Below are 17099 nucleotides of genomic sequence, written 5' to 3' on the forward strand. Positions count from 1 at the left end.
AGAGAGAGAGAGAGAGAGAGAGAGAGAGAGAGAGAGAGAGAGAGAGGTCAAGAATGTTTAAAAGTCCACCCTTGTTATCTAGAGCAGGTATTGGTTCATGATTTGGTGATTAGACTATTAAGCTAATGAAAGCACTGTTTAGTTAGTACTTCAGATTGGCACTTGAAAGACTTGTTCCCAACATTGAGAATTAAAGCATATGAAATCATTAACTTTTCAATCTTTTCAAGACATAGTAAACAGTTTTTCTTAGAGATATGCCTGAGCACTGCTTGGTTCACTGATTATTCTAAGTCCAGCCTGCTTCTCAGAAACCACATGAAGTCCAGCAGAGCCACGGCTGCAGCCCAGCACTATATAGATGACACTATCGGAAGATTGTACACTTCTGAGTTCATGCCTTCTTGTGCCCCATGGGGAATGAAGGATGGAATGTTTGTCTTGTGGCCTCTGAGAGGAGCAAAGGGGTTGGGATCCTTGGAAGCCTGAGGCACTATGATGACACAGCGGAATAGAATTCCAGGGAAAGTGTGTCAGCAGTGACTCCAGGGGAGGGCAAATATGGGTTTTTATATCACCACTTGTATACCCTAGTTCCTGAATTGGGGGCTGAGCTTGTTTTGTCCACGATGGTAAAGTTGCTGTGTGATAGGGCCATCTATTGGCCTGCTTTTCAATTCCAGGAAGTCTGACTACTAAAGTCTGTGGTGCCTTCAATGTGTTGAGAGTTATAGAAATACTCTTCTGTGCCTTGATTTTTATTTCCTGTCCCGAGAAGCTGTAAGGAGTCCACAGTGACCAGTAGGGGTACATATGACAACTGACTTAGCTGTGGGATATGTCGGACTTGACATAAACTGTTAAGTACAATGTAGGCTGTCTTTGTAAGACAAAGAAAAACAAAATATTCACAAATCATTTGTATACTGGTTACAAGTCAGAATAACAGTGTAGCTGTATTAGATAAATAAAAACTGTCCTTGAAATTTCACTTGTTTCATTTTACTTTGTTAGTGGTTCCTGGAAAATAAAAATTAATTTTGTGGCCTCCAGTGTAATCTTTCTGGACAAGACTGAAGCTTTCATTTATTTTGTAAAGTAAGTAATTAAGCTTCACCATATACATAAAGAATTAACTACCTTTGTAAGCCAGCCTGTCTCCTTTCCTTCCGAAGGCAGCTCGGATCAATTTTCTGACCCAATTCTTGGTGTTTCCTATCTCTCAGCAGTATACTAACATTGTTACTTTTTGCTGTGCAGTTGCAGTTGGGGGCACTGCGGTTGACTGGTAAAGATGAGGTTTTTGGCTTCTTCATCCTTGCACACAAACTTTCCATCTGTCTTCCTGTTCTCTCAGGATGGTTTAGTGCGCCGTTGTGCTAACATCAAGTTCTACTGTTTTTAATATGGCACTAAAATAAAACTGAAGCAGGGTATTCCCTGATTACTTTCTTGGTTTTGTTTGGCATTCCCTGGAATTCCTATTTGTCTTGAATTTTATCTCTGTAGTTTTTCATTTTTACTAATTAAACCCTGAATTCTTCCAGGATTGTATAAATCTTTCCTGAAACTTAGGAATACACCAGACACTGTCAGTTTTTGTTACCTGAATGCTTTCTGAGTTAACTTCTGGTCTATATCTGTCACTTTGTAACTACCCTGGGAATTCCACCTTCAGCTTGGGATTCCACTCACCTGTCCTGAGGTCTGCCCGGCACTGTTCTCCAGCCTCTGTCAAACCTGTGTAAACCTGGGGATTTGTGCTTCTGTTTTTGGATTTATCTGCTCTCTATGAGTTAGCCCCATTACTCTTCTGTCCGTCACTTTTCTCTATTCTGCATTTTGGAGCACATTAGAATTCACATTGGGCCTTCTAGAAAAAGTCCTAATTTTATTCTTATTTTCTGTTGTTCATTCCTTTATTTATTGCTCTCCATTCTGGGCATTTTCTCTTAACTTAATAAACTCTTTATCTCTCTGCCGAGTTCACCTTCTCAGCTATTTTATGTGTAATTTCTAAAAGCTTAATTTATTATTTTTTTCTGGGGATGGGGTGTGTGTCCTTTTGGGCACATCATATCTTTATTTTGTGGAATATTCTGTTGGGTTTTTCCTTATGGTGTATGCATGCATTGGAGGCCAGAGGTCAGCTGTGGGTGGCGATGTTCATCAGGAGTCACCACGTGGTTTGGTTTGGTTTGAGATAGGCTCTCTAACTGTCCTGGAGCTGAGGAGGTAGACGACCAGTCTGCCAGTGAGTTCCAGGGATCCACCTCCTCACTGGGGTTGGCATTAACTAAGAGGATCCTGGAGTTTGGGGCTGACTTCTGAGCCACCTCTCTAGCCCTCTTTACTAATACCAATAACATTTATCAACTCACCACGTATTTATTGGGTACTTTCTTTGAAGGATTGGGAATCAGTGAATAGGAAAAGTTAAGAGAGGCAGGCCCCTGTCCTTGAAATCTATCCTCATTGGAAAGAGGGCTAAGTACAAAGAGAGCTAGCTGGGTAATTGCAGGTGATGTTTCTTGTCTTGCAGAGATGGAGAGAGAACCAGGAAATGGAGAACCTGCTGAAATTAAGATCATCAAGGAAGCATACGAGAAGGCCTTTATGTTTGTTAATAAAGGACTGAACACGGATGAGTTAGGGCAGAAGGAAGAAGCAAAGAACTATTACAAGCAAGGAATAGGACACCTGCTTAGGGGCATCAGCATCGCAGCAGCGGAGCCAGGGCACACAGGCCCTGCATGGGAGTCTGCCAGGCAGATGCAACAGAAAATGAAGGAAACGCTTCAGAACGTCCGCACCAGGCTAGAGATCCTGGAGAAGGGCCTTGCCACTTCTCTACGGAATGACCTTCAGGATGTGCCCAAGTTATACCCAGAGTTCCCTCCAAAAGGCATGAGCAAGAAGTCCCCAGAGCCCGAGTCGGTTAGTTCAGCCCCCCAGCATGCGGAAGTAGATGGGAGCACCTCAGCTGCAGTTGCCGGACCAAGTGCTGCGCCTTCTACTCTGCCCCTACCGTCGCCCAGCTGCCCTGCTGAAGCGCCACCAGCCTACACCCCGCAGGCTGCTGAGGGCCACTACACTGTTTCCTATGGAACAGAATCTGGGGAGTTTTCATCTGTGGGAGAAGACTTCTATAGGAACCGTTCCCAACCGCCCCCACTTGAGACCTTGGGGCTAGATGCAGATGAACTGATCTTGATACCAAACGGAGTGCAGATCTTTTTTGTAAACCCGGCAGGAGAGGTTAGTGCTCCCTCATACCCCGGATACCTGCGGATCGTGAGGTTCTTGGATAATTCTCTGGATACAGTTCTGAACCGCCCTCCTGGATTTCTCCAGGTAAGCCCTTCAAAACAACATATGGACATAAGCCGAAAAATGGGTGGAATATTTCATTTGTTGCTATATACCATGTCCAGGATAAAAGCAGAAGAAAAAAATGATTCTACTGGGTTCTGAACACATCCATGTTTGTGTTTGCTGGGATTTATTTTGTTTTTAATGCTAGAAAATTGTAGCTGGTCTTTGCTACTTTGTGGGTTCTTTCCCTACCCTTTATATCTCCTGGTTTACTCCATCACTAGATAGGAGAGAAAGGGGGGAGGAGAGGGGGATGGAGAAGGAGAGAGAGAGTGGGGGAAGGAAGGAGGGAGGGAGGGAGGGAGGGAGGGAGGGAGAGAGAGAGAGAGAGAGAGAGAGAGAGAGAGAGAGAGAGAGAGAGAGAGAGAGATCCTTGAATCTGATTTCTTTCTTCTTGTTTCTTCTTTGAGCACTGACTATTACAAACCTCAGCCAACCCCTGACAGACTACTAACCACCAACCCCGCCTCTCGGGGCTCCAGTATTTGTGTACCCTCTGAGAAGTTCCAGGAGTCCAAACATCACACTCACGATCTGCAGCTAGAGCAGGAGGCAAGCGTCATCAGCTGCAGCGAAGCAGCCCCATATCCCACACCTGGGATTAAAACAAATATTCCTATAATATTTTCCTAGAATATTTTCGTGGTTTTTAAAGAAACTAAAGTTCTAGAATTCTTACTACAGAAAATCTAGTTTGGTGTTATTTGTGATTGATTTTAGGACCCAAGAGAACAATTTTTTTATCTGAAGAAGAAATGTTACTTAAATTTCAAAGGGAATTTATGTGATACATTTGAATATGTAACTGAATACCCACACATGTTTTCAAGACCCATCTGAAGTTCTGAGCTGGCCTAGAAACACTCAGCCAAGGGCAGTTTTGCCCCTTGAGAGATCACATGACAGTGTCTGAACCTGTTTTCACCACAGCTGTCTAATCAAGGTTTCTATAACTGCAACCAAACACCATGCCCAAAATTCGGGATGGGGAGGAAGAGGTTTATTTGATTTACACTTCCAGCTCAGTCAATCATTGGAAGAAGTCAGGACAGGAACTCAAACAGGGCAGGAACTTGGATGCAGAGGCCATGGAGGGAAGCTGCTACTGGGTTGCTTCCCATGGCTTGCTCAGCCTCCTTTCTTGAACCCAGGACCACCAGCCTATAGATGCCTCCACCCTTCATGAGCTAGGCCCTTGCCCATTGATCACTAGTTGAGAAAATGCCTTACAGCTGGATCTCATGAGGGTATTTCCTCAGCTGAGGCTCCTTCCTCTCTGATGACTCTAGCCCTTGTCAAGTTGACACACAAACCCAGCTAGTACAACAGCTGAGAGTGGTTGTTACTGGTGTATTAGATAAAGTGGTCAGAGAAACTGCTAGATGACCACAGGGTACAGCCCCATCAAGAGGAAATTTTTCTGACCCTAAACTTCAGTCAGGCCGAGGTTCAGAAGCCCTGGCCTAGAGGGCTGCCTTGCAGATGCAGTTGATCCAAGAGTAAAGACTAATTTGACGTAAAGATGTGTGTTTGGTTTAGTGGGATCTTCTCAGGGTACAGACCAGCAGCAATCTGACATGAAAAGGTTGGGCATAGGTACAGAGAGATGGGCTTTTGAAACTGGGTCACAGTGTACATTCAATGGATTTATGTTTAAACAAAGCAGTTACCTGTATTCAGCCTCAGATAAGGTAATTTAGCTAGACATTGGCCTGCTGTCATTCTTCTAATGCTACTTTGCCCTGGTTCTTATGGGAGCCAACTTGAAAGTCATTTAACAACAGTTGGAAGCTTATCAGAGGTGTGGAAAACAGATTATTGGGCACAGCTGAAAGATTCATTAGTGGACAAGAACTGACTGACTTGGTTATCTTAAGTTTTATACGGCTCTTGACTGAGTGGAAGGAAGGGGCGGCCAAGAGTTCCTGCCAGTCTGGTAACAGTGTTGCATAGTCATGGCTCTAAGCACTCTGGGTCCTTGAAACTGGAAGAGCCAGAATTGGGTACCTGAAAGACGGCCCTTGGCTGCCAGATCTCAGCTGTGGAGTTGCTTTGGCTTCACCCGCAGTTTGTCTTGTCTTCATTTATTTAATTTGGCTTTTGACCTGTTATATACCTTGTTTTGGGTCCTAAATAAGTAGAATTGCACCCCAGGTTTAATCGGCCATCACTCAGATATTAGCTATTTGCAGCACTGTTCTCATAAGGAGTTAGCACATGTCTCCTGCATCCATTTATCCTAAAAACAAAGCAAGCAAACAACACAGCAGTAACAACACAGCTATCTAGTAGACATTAGGTAAACTGTGCTCTAAGTCATTATTGATATATTTAGGGCCTGAGAGTAGGGTTATTTTCAACAGGCAGATTTTCTAATACATAGTAATTATCCCTGGGCTTTCTTGTTTTGTTTTGTCCCTGGCACCACTTATACTCTACAAAACATTGTAGTTAGCTTTATTCTAATCTACCTGAATGGCTTTTGAGATAGAGAAGAAAATCCATTCATTGGCCCAGAGATATGGCTCAGTGGTTAAGTGCACCGACTGCTCTTCCAGAGGTCCTGAGTTCAATTCCTGGCAACCACATGGTGGCTCACACCCATCTGTAATGGAGTCTGATGCCCTCTTCTGGTGTGTCTGAAGATAGCAATGGTGTACTCATATACATAAAATAAATAAATAAATCTAAAAAAAAAATTTACTTGCCTTTTTAAAAAAAAGAAAAAGAAAATCCATTCATTAAAACAAAGAATGTGACAGTGCTCATCAGGCACTTACTTACAAGGGGCCAGTCCTGAGTGCCGTCATCTGAGATTATCTTCTGCTGCTCGGAAACGGGCGAGCTATCAGAGTTTCGCCTGTTTCAGTTGATCCCTCAGGTTTCCTTAGGGTAAACAGTGTTCTAAGGTTGGGATGGTTATATTTCAGTTGCTACAGGGGTATAATATATGAGAAATGGGTACATTTGGGAATTCTGATTTAGATAGCCAGGATAGTAGCTTAAGCCTGAGTGTTGAGACAAACTGACCTCCCCAGGTGGTATCACAGTGTCACAATTAGTGACACACAATGTTCTGCTCGGTGTCTGACATATCAGGTTCTCTGGGCATTAGCAAAAGCAAAACCTAATTAGATAATCACTCTGCATCTCTGACAAAGTATGTGCTCAGGTACAAGGTACACTTTCTAGTTGTCAGTACTAAGAAACTCATGTGACCTGGCTATGTCTCAGTTTTGTGATAAAATGACTATGATTCAATATTTTCACAATGGAAATGATCTAATTGTTCGTGAGGAAGTGGATGGAGAATATGGTGGGACACTATGCACCACAGATGCAACTGGGGGTCAATCTGTGAAGGGAATAGCCTGACACCGTCAGGTATCACACGGTCTAAAGGCTCTAAAGGCCGAGAGTGCAATCAGTGATGGTTACGGAGGCCGAGATGTGAGTGAAGTGGATGGGGGAAGATGAAGGGTTAATCAGTGGATACTAAGTTAGTCAGGAATGATCCATTGTGTTTTTGGGTTTTCACTATGAAGAAATAATGGGTTTCTGAAGAGATAATATGTTTAACTTGCTTTAAACATTTTGATATATGTACATTCATCAAAATATTACTGTTTGTCCTATTAATATATACGATTTCATAGCTTTATTTTACCATTTAAAAGTAAAAACTGCTAGTCAGTTTGATAGAATGCTGTCAAGATTACATGAATATTGTCCAGTATTGTACTAGAAAATAATTTAGTGCTACAAAGGGGTCTAATGAGAATAATCAACCCCCATTTTATGCTAACCATCTTTTTTTTAAAGCTAGCATCATCGTTATGTCAAACTCAGGACCACTTAAGGCTGTGAGACTATTGTCAGTGGACCATTTGCAACAGTTTTTAATGCAGGAAGGTCAGGATAGAAGATGGTGCATGTAAATTGGAGCTCTTATAGTCAGTCTGTAAAACCTTTAGCATGCATCAAACTGACATATTTGCTTTTATGTAACAATTTCATGGAGCTCCATTCACTGATTTCTGTGTCCATCTGACTTTTCCAGGTGTGTGACTGGTTATACCCTCTAGTTCCTGATAGGTCACCCGTTCTGAAGTGCACTGTGGGAGCCTACATGTTTCCAGACACCATGCTACAAGCTGCTGGGTGCTTCGTAGGGGTTGTTCTTTCATCTGAACTCCCAGAAGATGACAGAGAGCTGTTTGAAGATCTGTTGAGACAGATGTCAGACCTTCGGCTCCAGGTAACCTGGATTTCTAGGTAAAACAAACTTGACTGTGAGTGCCACTGCTTTCAAAGCTGTGAGGAGATTTTCTTCACAACATGGTGATGAGAATTGGCTGCCATTGGTTGTTCAGATTGTTGATGCTGGAGGTAAGCTTTCTGTGTAGTGGCTATTAATCTCAGCTGTTACGGACCTGTTCTGCCTGTAGTTTCTCATGAAAACATGGGGTTAGTGATAATGTCCACCCCAAAGAACAGTGGTATGAACTGAAGTTCTCAATTGACAGCTATCAGGTGGCCACACCCAGGAAAGGATGCCTGTTTGTTTGAACCTGTTTACAGTGAGATTGGCCTAAGGTATAAAATTTTGAAGATAATTCTGCTTTAGTAGGTTTGGACATTTTACATATCTGATGGTATTTCAGGAGAGATGTGGTGGACAGAATGATCTTTAATATCTTGGAGAATGAAGACCAAATAAAAAGCAATGTGTGTTCATTGTGAATGTAGCTTTTTGTCACCAGAGGAGGAAGCATTAATTAGGTAATTAGGTTCATGTTTCCAAGGAGTTTAGTCCATACCTGCTGGTGCATACTTGTAGAGCTGTGGCAGGGCAGAGGCATGACATCAGCACATATGGCTGTACAAAAACATGTGTGCACATGTACACACACACATACACATACACACACACACATACACACACACACACACACACACATACTCACAAAACATGGCAACAGTAGTTATCCATGCAGTCAGACACACTGGTATTTGGACATGTGTGCCATGAGAACATGGAATGGTCTATCTGGAGGAGTGTCCTGCAGAGGCTGGCTGAGCTAAGCTTAGTCCTTTATGCTCTAGGCCAACTGGAGTAGAGAAGACGAAGATGAGTTCCAAATCCCTGGGAGAACAAGTCACCCCTCGGAACCACCGAAGGAAGCTTCTGGCACTGATGTCAGGCAGTCAAGTTCTTCAGGTTCTTCAATAGACCAGGGCAGCAAGGATGCCCGCCATAAAGGAAAGCGTGGGAAAAAGGCAAGTTAAAGAAGCAGTGGGAAGTGTGCCTCCAGTCTGATGTCCACAAGCCGTTAGAGCGCCTCACAAACAGGTCACAGCCACAACTAAGGTCACCACACATTCGTGCTCACACTGCTTTGAGAGAGACCTTGTATTTGAGGATGGACTCTTCTTCAGTTTTTCAAAAGACTTTTATTTTTACAGTAAGGACCACATACTTTTTTTTTAATGCTCCATCTGATTGTTGGCTGAGAGCTTGCTCTGGGGCTATACTTCTTCCTCCAATAAATAATAAATGAAGAAAAGATTGTCTGAAACTGTGAAGAAGAAAAAGTCATTCTACTTTTGTCCCTGTGAAACATTCTCTCCCTGTTGATATCTCTAATTACATTTTATCATATAGATGTATATATCATACACATGAAGAAACTTAGTCCTAATATTTTCAGGACTGAGCACTGCCTATGACCAGGCATCCACTGGACCCCATGCAGTTAGGGGCACTCCATACTCACTTCCACATGGCCTGGGAAAGAGCGGGTGGTCAGGGTTTGGTTTTTATATCTACAATATTGTAGTTTACACTTGTTTGTTTTGGATGAGGTTGAGTGTTCTGTACTGTCTGTCCCCTCCTTCACCCACTTTTACTATTGGGTTGTTAGTCTTTCTCAGTCTCCAGGGTTTTTATATGTTAGAGATATTGGCCCTAGCGATGCAAATGTTACACCCAGATTGTCTTTGCATTTACTGACAGGAAGCTTTTCTCACATAGAGAAGAGTTTGCTCTTCTTAGCATGTGAATCCACAGACAGTCCTCTGTTTATATTTTAAGTCACATTCTTTGTCATCTGTTGGGCACATAAAACCTTTGATTTTTTTTCAAGTTAAAACACTTTGAGGTCTATGTTCTTAGAATGGATGAATTTGGCTTTGAGCTTGGGTGTTGCAGTTGTCTAGTGAAGTCCTGCGTTTCCATTTAAGTGGAATGGCGAGTCATTGTGCATCTGGATATTCAGGTTTCAAATTGGACTTTTTCTTCTATCACAACCAGTTTGCTTACATGCATCCTTCTTTACTGGCTGAGTCCTTTAATCTGTTAATCTGCACAGTACCATATACACGCAACTTTGAGGCGTGAACGTGAACTCTGTGACATGGGTCTTAAGCTGGGAGAGAATACAGAGAGCTTGATTATGATTTGGTGGATGGAATGTTGGAGTTATATTTCTACTCAGAGCCCATCTGAGGAACTGATCCTTTTCAGTTTTGTGGCAATTCTGGTTTTGCATTTTTTTATTGATGGTGGATTTTTTTTTCCACTAACTTCAGCTAGTGTTTGTTGATATTTTATCATAAAATGCTTTCAATTTCTTTCCTTTGCACTTCACTAACCTTTACATTTTGAAACATATTTACTGTTTAGACCAAAGATTCTTCAAGTGAAGAAGTTAATCTGAGCCAGATTGTGCCCTGTGAGCCGAGTTCAGAAGAAAAGTCGAAAGAACTACCTGAATGGAGCGAGAAAGTGGCCCACAACATTCTGTCAGGTATCCCAGGGCTGCTTGTCAACCCCTACAACATTCTGTCAGGTATCCCAGGGCTGCTTGTCAACCCCCACAACAATCTGTCGGGTGTCCCAGGGCTGCTTGTCAACCCCCATGGATCAGACCTTAAACTAGTAACAGTATTGCTTATAGATTTATGTTTTAAATAACTGACTTAGAAATACTGATGGGGTGAGGACTGGGCTTCTGAGGAGGTCGCACATGCTGTGTAAATGTGTGTTCTTCCAGGGCTCCTCACCTATCGAAGAGCTTGAGCATAAATCATGATTCTGTCCCGGGAGTTCTCATCCCTTCCCTCCTTCCCTCCAGAGCTGTGTTCTGGGCTTTGTGTCCTCTAAGATCCCCAAGTTCAAGTGTCAACCCCAAAAGTCACAAGATTAGAAGGTGGAGTCTTTGAGCACCAACTGGGTTGTGAGGAAGGAGCTTTTGTGAACAAGACAGTTCCTTCCTTGAAGGGCCCAGGAGCTGCCTTGCTGCTTCTGGTGTTCAGTGAACCTGCAAGTGGTCCTCAGGATGCATCTACCTGCACTTGCCACAGAAGTGAATCTCTGTTGATTCTGTTTGCAGTTTTTATTACAGCAGCACCGTCTAAGATTCCTCCCAAGAGAAAGAATAACTGCTCGCTGTTTATCATTAGACGTGTATTAGCTTTTTCCCATTACAGAAAGGAATATTCCTCTCTGGTTTTGTTTCTTATAATCCTAACTAAAGACCCACTTGTTGTGATTTCTCAGTTCTTCAAATTCAGGCTTAATTTTTTTCCAACTTTTCAACCTCTATGTCAGGAACTCAACACACATACTTTTAAAAAAGATTTATTTATTTTTATGTATATGTCCCCCCCCCACACGTGTGTGTTTCATATGAGTGCAGTATCCTTAGAGGCCACAAGGGGGCATCAGATCTCCAGGAGCTAGAGTGGTCTTAAGCTGCTCGGCATGTGTGCTGGCAACCGTGTTCAGGTCTTTTAGAAGAGCAGCATTCACTTAACTGCTGAGTCCCTCCAGCCCCCACATACACCCTGTTTAGGGTGAATATCCTCCGGTTTTTGTTCGTACTGGAGTCTCCTTACCTGGGTGGTAGGTGGTCCTCTGCCTGCACTGCTTCCTGTGTAGTCTTTAGGTAAGAGATTGAGATGGGGCTGAGTGAGACAAGAAGAAAAAAAAAACCAAGTGTCTAATCAGTTACTGCATTCCAGGGGATAGTTGGTACTTTGAATGAATAGCTGTGATTTTCATGTGACCTTGTGATGTCTACTGCTGCAGATCTCCCCTAAGTATTCAAGAGTTTTTGTTCTAGAGCTGCTCATGAAAGATGTAACTCTGAACTGTCTGAAGAGGAGGAGGAGGGGACTCCTCTTGCTTCTCCATATTTCTCCAGCTCCTTTCTCATATGCCCACTGGCTGAAGACTTCTTATCCCTCTTGACATCTTGACAAGGCCCTGACATCTTGATGTCTCTGGGGCAGTGACTTTTGTAATTCGGGTGCAGGAAATATTAGTAAAGCCAAGGGTGGTCCTGTGTGCATGCCAGCTGTGGCCAGGCTACTCCTGTGTCTTCCAGTGTGCTCACACTTTTGTCATTAGGTGTAGCACACTGACAGGTCCTAAATGCCAGGAAACTGCACATAGGATTCGGAAAAGACCAGAATCCCTGCCCAGTTAATGCTTTAGTCTAAAGTCTAAAGCAAGCAACACTTCACCCTCCTCATAGAAAACAGTTGCTTTGTTTTCTGGCTTGAATTTCCTTCCTCATGATTTCACAAGGAAAAGTGTTGCCTAAGCTAAGATAGAAAGGACAAGAGTGCCTCATTCCTCCTGCCAGATGCTGCCTTAGTGACCCCAATTCAGAATCCGGTCCTAGGAACGGCTAACAGAAAATTGTGATCAGTAGCAGATTGCTGCGCACTGTGATACAGCGCAGAGTAATGCAGAAAACCGTTCTGGGGAGATGTGCGGCCTAAGTGAAGATACATTTAGTCAGAAAGGGCTTCGTTCAGGCCCCACAGATGGCTCGGTGTTAAGCCACTGGCCACTTGGCACAGGACCTGGGTTCAGTTCCCAGCCTCCTCATAGTGGCTTACAACCACCTGTAACTTCAGTCCTAGGGGTCTTCTACCCCTTCTGGCCTCTGCAGGTACTGCATGCATGCAGTGCACACATGTTCATGCAAAAACTCACACATACACACATAAAATAAAAAATAAATCTTTGGGTTTTTGCTAGAGAAATACTTATTCAAGGAAGCCATAGGTGTGTAGTGGGAATGTTCATGGCCCATTGAGGATCTACTACTGAATTCTTTTGTTTTCTGCTGATGTAATTAAAGGATTTAAAGATACAGTTAACCCTAATGTCTGTAATTTTGAACTTCCTTTTTTAAAAAGGTGCTTCCTGGGTGAGCTGGGGTTTAGTCAAAGGTGCTGAATTTACTGGCAAAGCAATTCAAAAAGGTGCTTCTAAACTCAGAGAGCGCATTCAGCCCGAGGAAAAGCCCGTGGAAGTGAGTCCAGCTGTCAGCAGGGGCCTCTACATAGCGAAGCAGGCAACTGGAGGAGCAGCTAAAGTCAGTCAGCTCCTGGGTAAGTGAGGGCCTGCCTGGGCTCCCTCTAGGCTGAGCTAGAAACTTGCTGCTAATCCACATCAGGTTAAATATTTGCATAAATTGCTCAGTCTCACAAAGAAGGGTGAGCACTGAGGGGCTCCATCTCCCCACAGTAGGCCAGCCACACAGTGGGCCTGGTATCTATCTCCCCAGATGACACTTTAGAATCACTAAAATTTGCTTTTATATAGTCGTATAGATTTTTAGAGGATTTCCATTAAATTGACTATCACTATATTTTTCACACTAAGTCTTCTTTGAATCAGAAAAATAAAAATGGACGATTTTCTTTTAAGCCGAACTCTGCCTGAGGGGCAGGGTCTCTGTAGACACTACAGACAGAGCTTCAAATCACTTTAGGGCCTGCCAAGGTTCAGCTTACAGACACAGTGACACCATACAGAAAAGCAGTTGAGGGTGGCCATTTGAGAACATTGTTCAGGGATGGAGAGATAGCTCAGCCGTTAAAGGCTAGGCTCACAACCAACAATATAAGAATGTTGTTCAGTGCAGTGCTAAAGTCGAGGGAGTGATTTCTCTGAGTCTTTTCTCTATGCTTGTTTAGTTGATGGTGTCTGCACAGTAGCAAATTGTGTTGGCAAAGAACTCGCTCCACATGTCAAGAAGCATGGAAGCAAACTTGTTCCAGAATCTCTGAAGAGAGACAAAGAAGGGAAGTCTGCCCTGGATGGCGCCATGGTTGTGGCAGCGAGTAGTGTACAAGGTAACACAAGGCCTGTGTTCTTTCATTTGTGTTGTGTTTCTGGGTGGGCACTGAGCTACCTGAGAAACTCAGGCAGGTTTGCTCTTTATCTGAGACTGACTTTTAAATACGTTTACAGGATTCTCAACTGTATGGCAGGGTTTGGAATGTGCAGCTAAATGCATCGTTAACAACGTGTCTGCAGAAACTGTACAGACTGTCAGATACAAGTAAGTACAGTTTCTTATTGAGAATAAGTCTCCAGTGTCATCACTTCAATCCAGACAGCTGAGATTTATGTGCTTTCTTTTAGCTAGGTTTCTGATAAACTTATTTTTTTCCATTCACTATTTTCTAAATAGGGAACATTTTTTGTATACTGATTGAACTCCTGTGGCTGTGATTTGTGCTACTAATAGTTATAAATGTCCACTAATACAAAGAATGTTTAATTTTTAACACATAATTTTGATAGTAGTGTTTGCTTGAAGGAGGAAAAAGACTTGGTTGGGTTGGAGTCCCCTTTAATGTTAGCTCATTAGTGTGCCCCGGCTAAGTTAGGATTCCCATTGCACATTGATACTGGGCTAGAGAGACAGTTACTTTCTATCTGATACATTAAGTAGACAGGATAGAAATGGATGTATACAGCGTAACTGATAATTGGTGGTATGATTTCTATGTACTTTGGCTTTGAGGTCTCTGGAGCAGTGTAACTTCAGTGTGCCCCACTGGTTGCTGTCAGACCTCATTGCCTTGGCAGGTGACCTATAGCCTGTGTCCATCTCGTAGCCAGGCGCCTTTGTCCCAGGAGGCTCCTCAGATCTGTGTCAAGTTTCTTGACTGGAAGGAGAGATTGCTCTGTGCTAGCGAGACACAGTAGGCCCAGCATGACGAAGCACAGGAAGTCAAAGGCATTTCATTGCAGGCCCATGGAGAAGAGGAGACCCCCATAGATAGTCTTCAGTCAGCTGGGCCTCAGCCAGAAGGTCGCACAGGGGGGGACAGACATTCCACAGAAGAGAGGAAAGAGGGCCTTCAACTTTATTAAAGTCCATGGGATTTGGGCTTTAGTGTGGGGGTTGGGGAGGTAGGCTAGCTGCTTTAGAGAAACCATGAAAGGGGAAGTTACTCAGGACTCTGGTGTCAGCAGTCTTTGTTAGCAATCAGCGGCTGTGGAGTGGAGCTGTGGAATCAAGTCAGTGAGAGGAACAAGTCTACTGAGTCACCCACAAGCTACACACAGAGTAAAGTTTAAACTAGGCCGAAGTGGCACCGAATACCTGCTTCCACTCACTTTTGAGAAACAAATACTTTGGTAGTGTTATTAAAGAACAAATTTAAAATGCCATTTTGGGGGTGTCTTCTTTGTTTGAACTTATGATTTTTATCAGAGTATATTGTACAAAATAGTGTTTTTTAGTAACATTTCATGTGTGTATGGGAAGTATGTGCATGGATTATACTTTTGGTTATGTTCTCTTCCTTCCTTCTGTCTGAATCAGAGAAATCTGGGTATTAAAAAAAGTAAATCTAGTGGGCCCTGAGTTGTTTTCTTAGCTTAGTTTGGATCTTACTATTTATTTATGAAGTGGGACCAGTAGGGCTGCAGAGAAGCTCAGAGGATAAAGCTATTGTCTTACAGGCCTGAGAACTAGAGTTCAGACCCCAAACCAATAAGGCCACACAAGCACATTAGCAAGGGAGGCAGAGATGGATTCCAGGGCAGTTGGTCCAGCAAGATGGAATTGGAGATCTCTGGATTCAGTGAGAAACTGCCTCAGTTAATCAAATGGAAAGAGATCAAGGACTGTCAGCTTTATGCTATCACACGCATGCAAATGCAAACATGCACAGAATATGAACATGCAAAAAATGTATTAATAGTGCTACTGTCTGAGTTCATACTTAACATATTAGCGCTCAGGGTTTACATTTCTATCAGTTTATAGACAAAGAAACCAAAACATTGAAAGTTAAAAAATGTGTTAGCGTTTCCATCCCTAGCTGAGTGGCCGAGCTGTGATGTAAGCCAGGTCCCATGCTTGGCAGTCAGGGCAGAGCGCCGTTCTCCTCTGCCCTTGAAGGGTTGTGCACAACTTGAGCGCTCTGGACTGACCTCTGCACCATTAACCTACCATAATTTAGATTGCTTTTGGCTTAAGTAATACTAAATTTAATTTATGTCTTAAATTGTTTTGTTCTCTCAGTGTGGGGTGTGCCTTCAAATCATAGGAACATGACAGATCAACTTAGCTGCCATTTTTAACCAGAGAGCTGAAAGCAAATACAGAGTAAATTATGATTACCATTTCTTAGCACAGGAAGTGAAGGTGCTTGTTATATTTTCTTTATGTATAGATTGTTAGGGAGGAGACTGGTGTGATGTACAAGGTATTTTAACATGGTTCTGAGTGAATTCTCTCCTGTAATGCTGTGTATTAGTGTTGCTTTATTCTGTTCTCTAAAGACACAGTGCGAATAAACAAAGTAGAGTTGCCCAGCCTTGAACTTGTGACTGTAAGAGTGCTTGTTCTTAACAGTGAGTTAATTTATGCTGATAGAATCTTAGGAAGAAGGGAGAGAGGCCTTGGGGGATTAAAGATTTGCCTCCAATATTCCAAATTTTACACCTATGGAGATAATCTGGCATTTTCCTTACATTTTTGACACTGTAGAAAGTAGAATTCGAGTTTGTACTCTGCTCATTTCAGTGTCCTGAAGCTGTGTCCTTACTGCTGTGGAAGGCACTGCTCTCCCACAGAGTTCTAAATCTGCTGACATCATATGCATTATGCCTGGGAGGAAGACAAATGCTTTAGCAAAGCTTCCTTACCCGGTGTCTGCTGGTGCTGGTATGAGGAGCAGGGACACTGAGCCTTTAGGTGAATATATATAGAATTTTTTTTGTCAGTTACATTAACACTCTGGTTTCACATTTTTAGATCTAGGAAAGTGAAAAGCTACAGGAATAATGGAAAACAGTAAGCAACTTAACCCACTGAACTCAGCTGCAGCACTGCCTGCTCAGTAACCCTCACTCTGCTTAGCCCAAGGCTCCGTAGCTCCACTCTGTGTTATTAAGGAGAATGATATCATTGCAGCAGGTTAGGTCTGTTTGTAGAACCTATCTCTGAATATCTATTTGTGGAAAATAAGCTTAAACAATGTTTTCCTGGAAGAAGTTTACTCTCAGATGGTACTAGATTGTATTTGTTTGTTTAGAGTAAAATTTAATTTAAATTCCTCTGAAATTTCCAGAGGTGATGAACTAACTCCAGTAACAGTTGTCATAGTCTCTGAAAACAGGTCGGCATGACATCTGTGCAGGAGTTGCAACTGTCCTCCTCTGTTGAATACAGATCTGAACAGGCATCTAAGCAGCACTGTTGCCGCTGTCTCTTGTTTGTTCTTATCTGATTGCTTGAACAATTGTAAATATAATTTACAGGTCCTTCATCTCCCCATCACTGTTCATTTCAGTGACAGGCTTGTCAGTTTTCTAAAAATATTCTAAAGGTAACTAGAGCTGACTTGGGTGCACAGATGGATGCTGATAGGACAGGTCCTGTGGGATCTCTGCCCTCAGA

At 42.8% G+C, this 17099-nt stretch overlaps 1 protein-coding gene across 3 annotated transcripts in view; it reads left to right on the forward strand.

Annotated features, from left to right (window-relative positions):
- Spart (spartin) overlaps positions 1-17099 on the forward strand; it is a 25348-nt gene that overhangs the window by 2385 nt on the left and 5864 nt on the right. For 2 of the 3 annotated variants that reach the window (XM_028763604.1, XM_028763605.1), the window contains exons 2-9: positions 1015-1098; positions 2543-3354; positions 7436-7633; positions 8482-8655; positions 10061-10184; positions 12589-12783; positions 13372-13530; positions 13649-13739. In XM_028763604.1, coding sequence (XP_028619437.1) covers positions 2545-3354; positions 7436-7633; positions 8482-8655; positions 10061-10184; positions 12589-12783; positions 13372-13530; positions 13649-13739 — 1751 coding nt within the window. In that variant the 5' untranslated portion in view covers positions 1015-1098; positions 2543-2544. Of the gene's footprint in view, positions 1-1014; positions 1099-2542; positions 3355-7435; positions 7634-8481; positions 8656-10060; positions 10185-12588; positions 12784-13371; positions 13531-13648; positions 13740-17099 lie in introns of those variants that run through there. The other variant, XM_028763606.1, reaches the window with a different exon arrangement.

Source organism: Grammomys surdaster, unplaced genomic scaffold (genome assembly GCF_004785775.1).
Source record: "Grammomys surdaster isolate TR1022 unplaced genomic scaffold, NIH_TR_1.0 139, whole genome shotgun sequence".
Classification (NCBI taxonomy): domain Eukaryota; kingdom Metazoa; phylum Chordata; class Mammalia; order Rodentia; family Muridae; genus Grammomys; species Grammomys surdaster.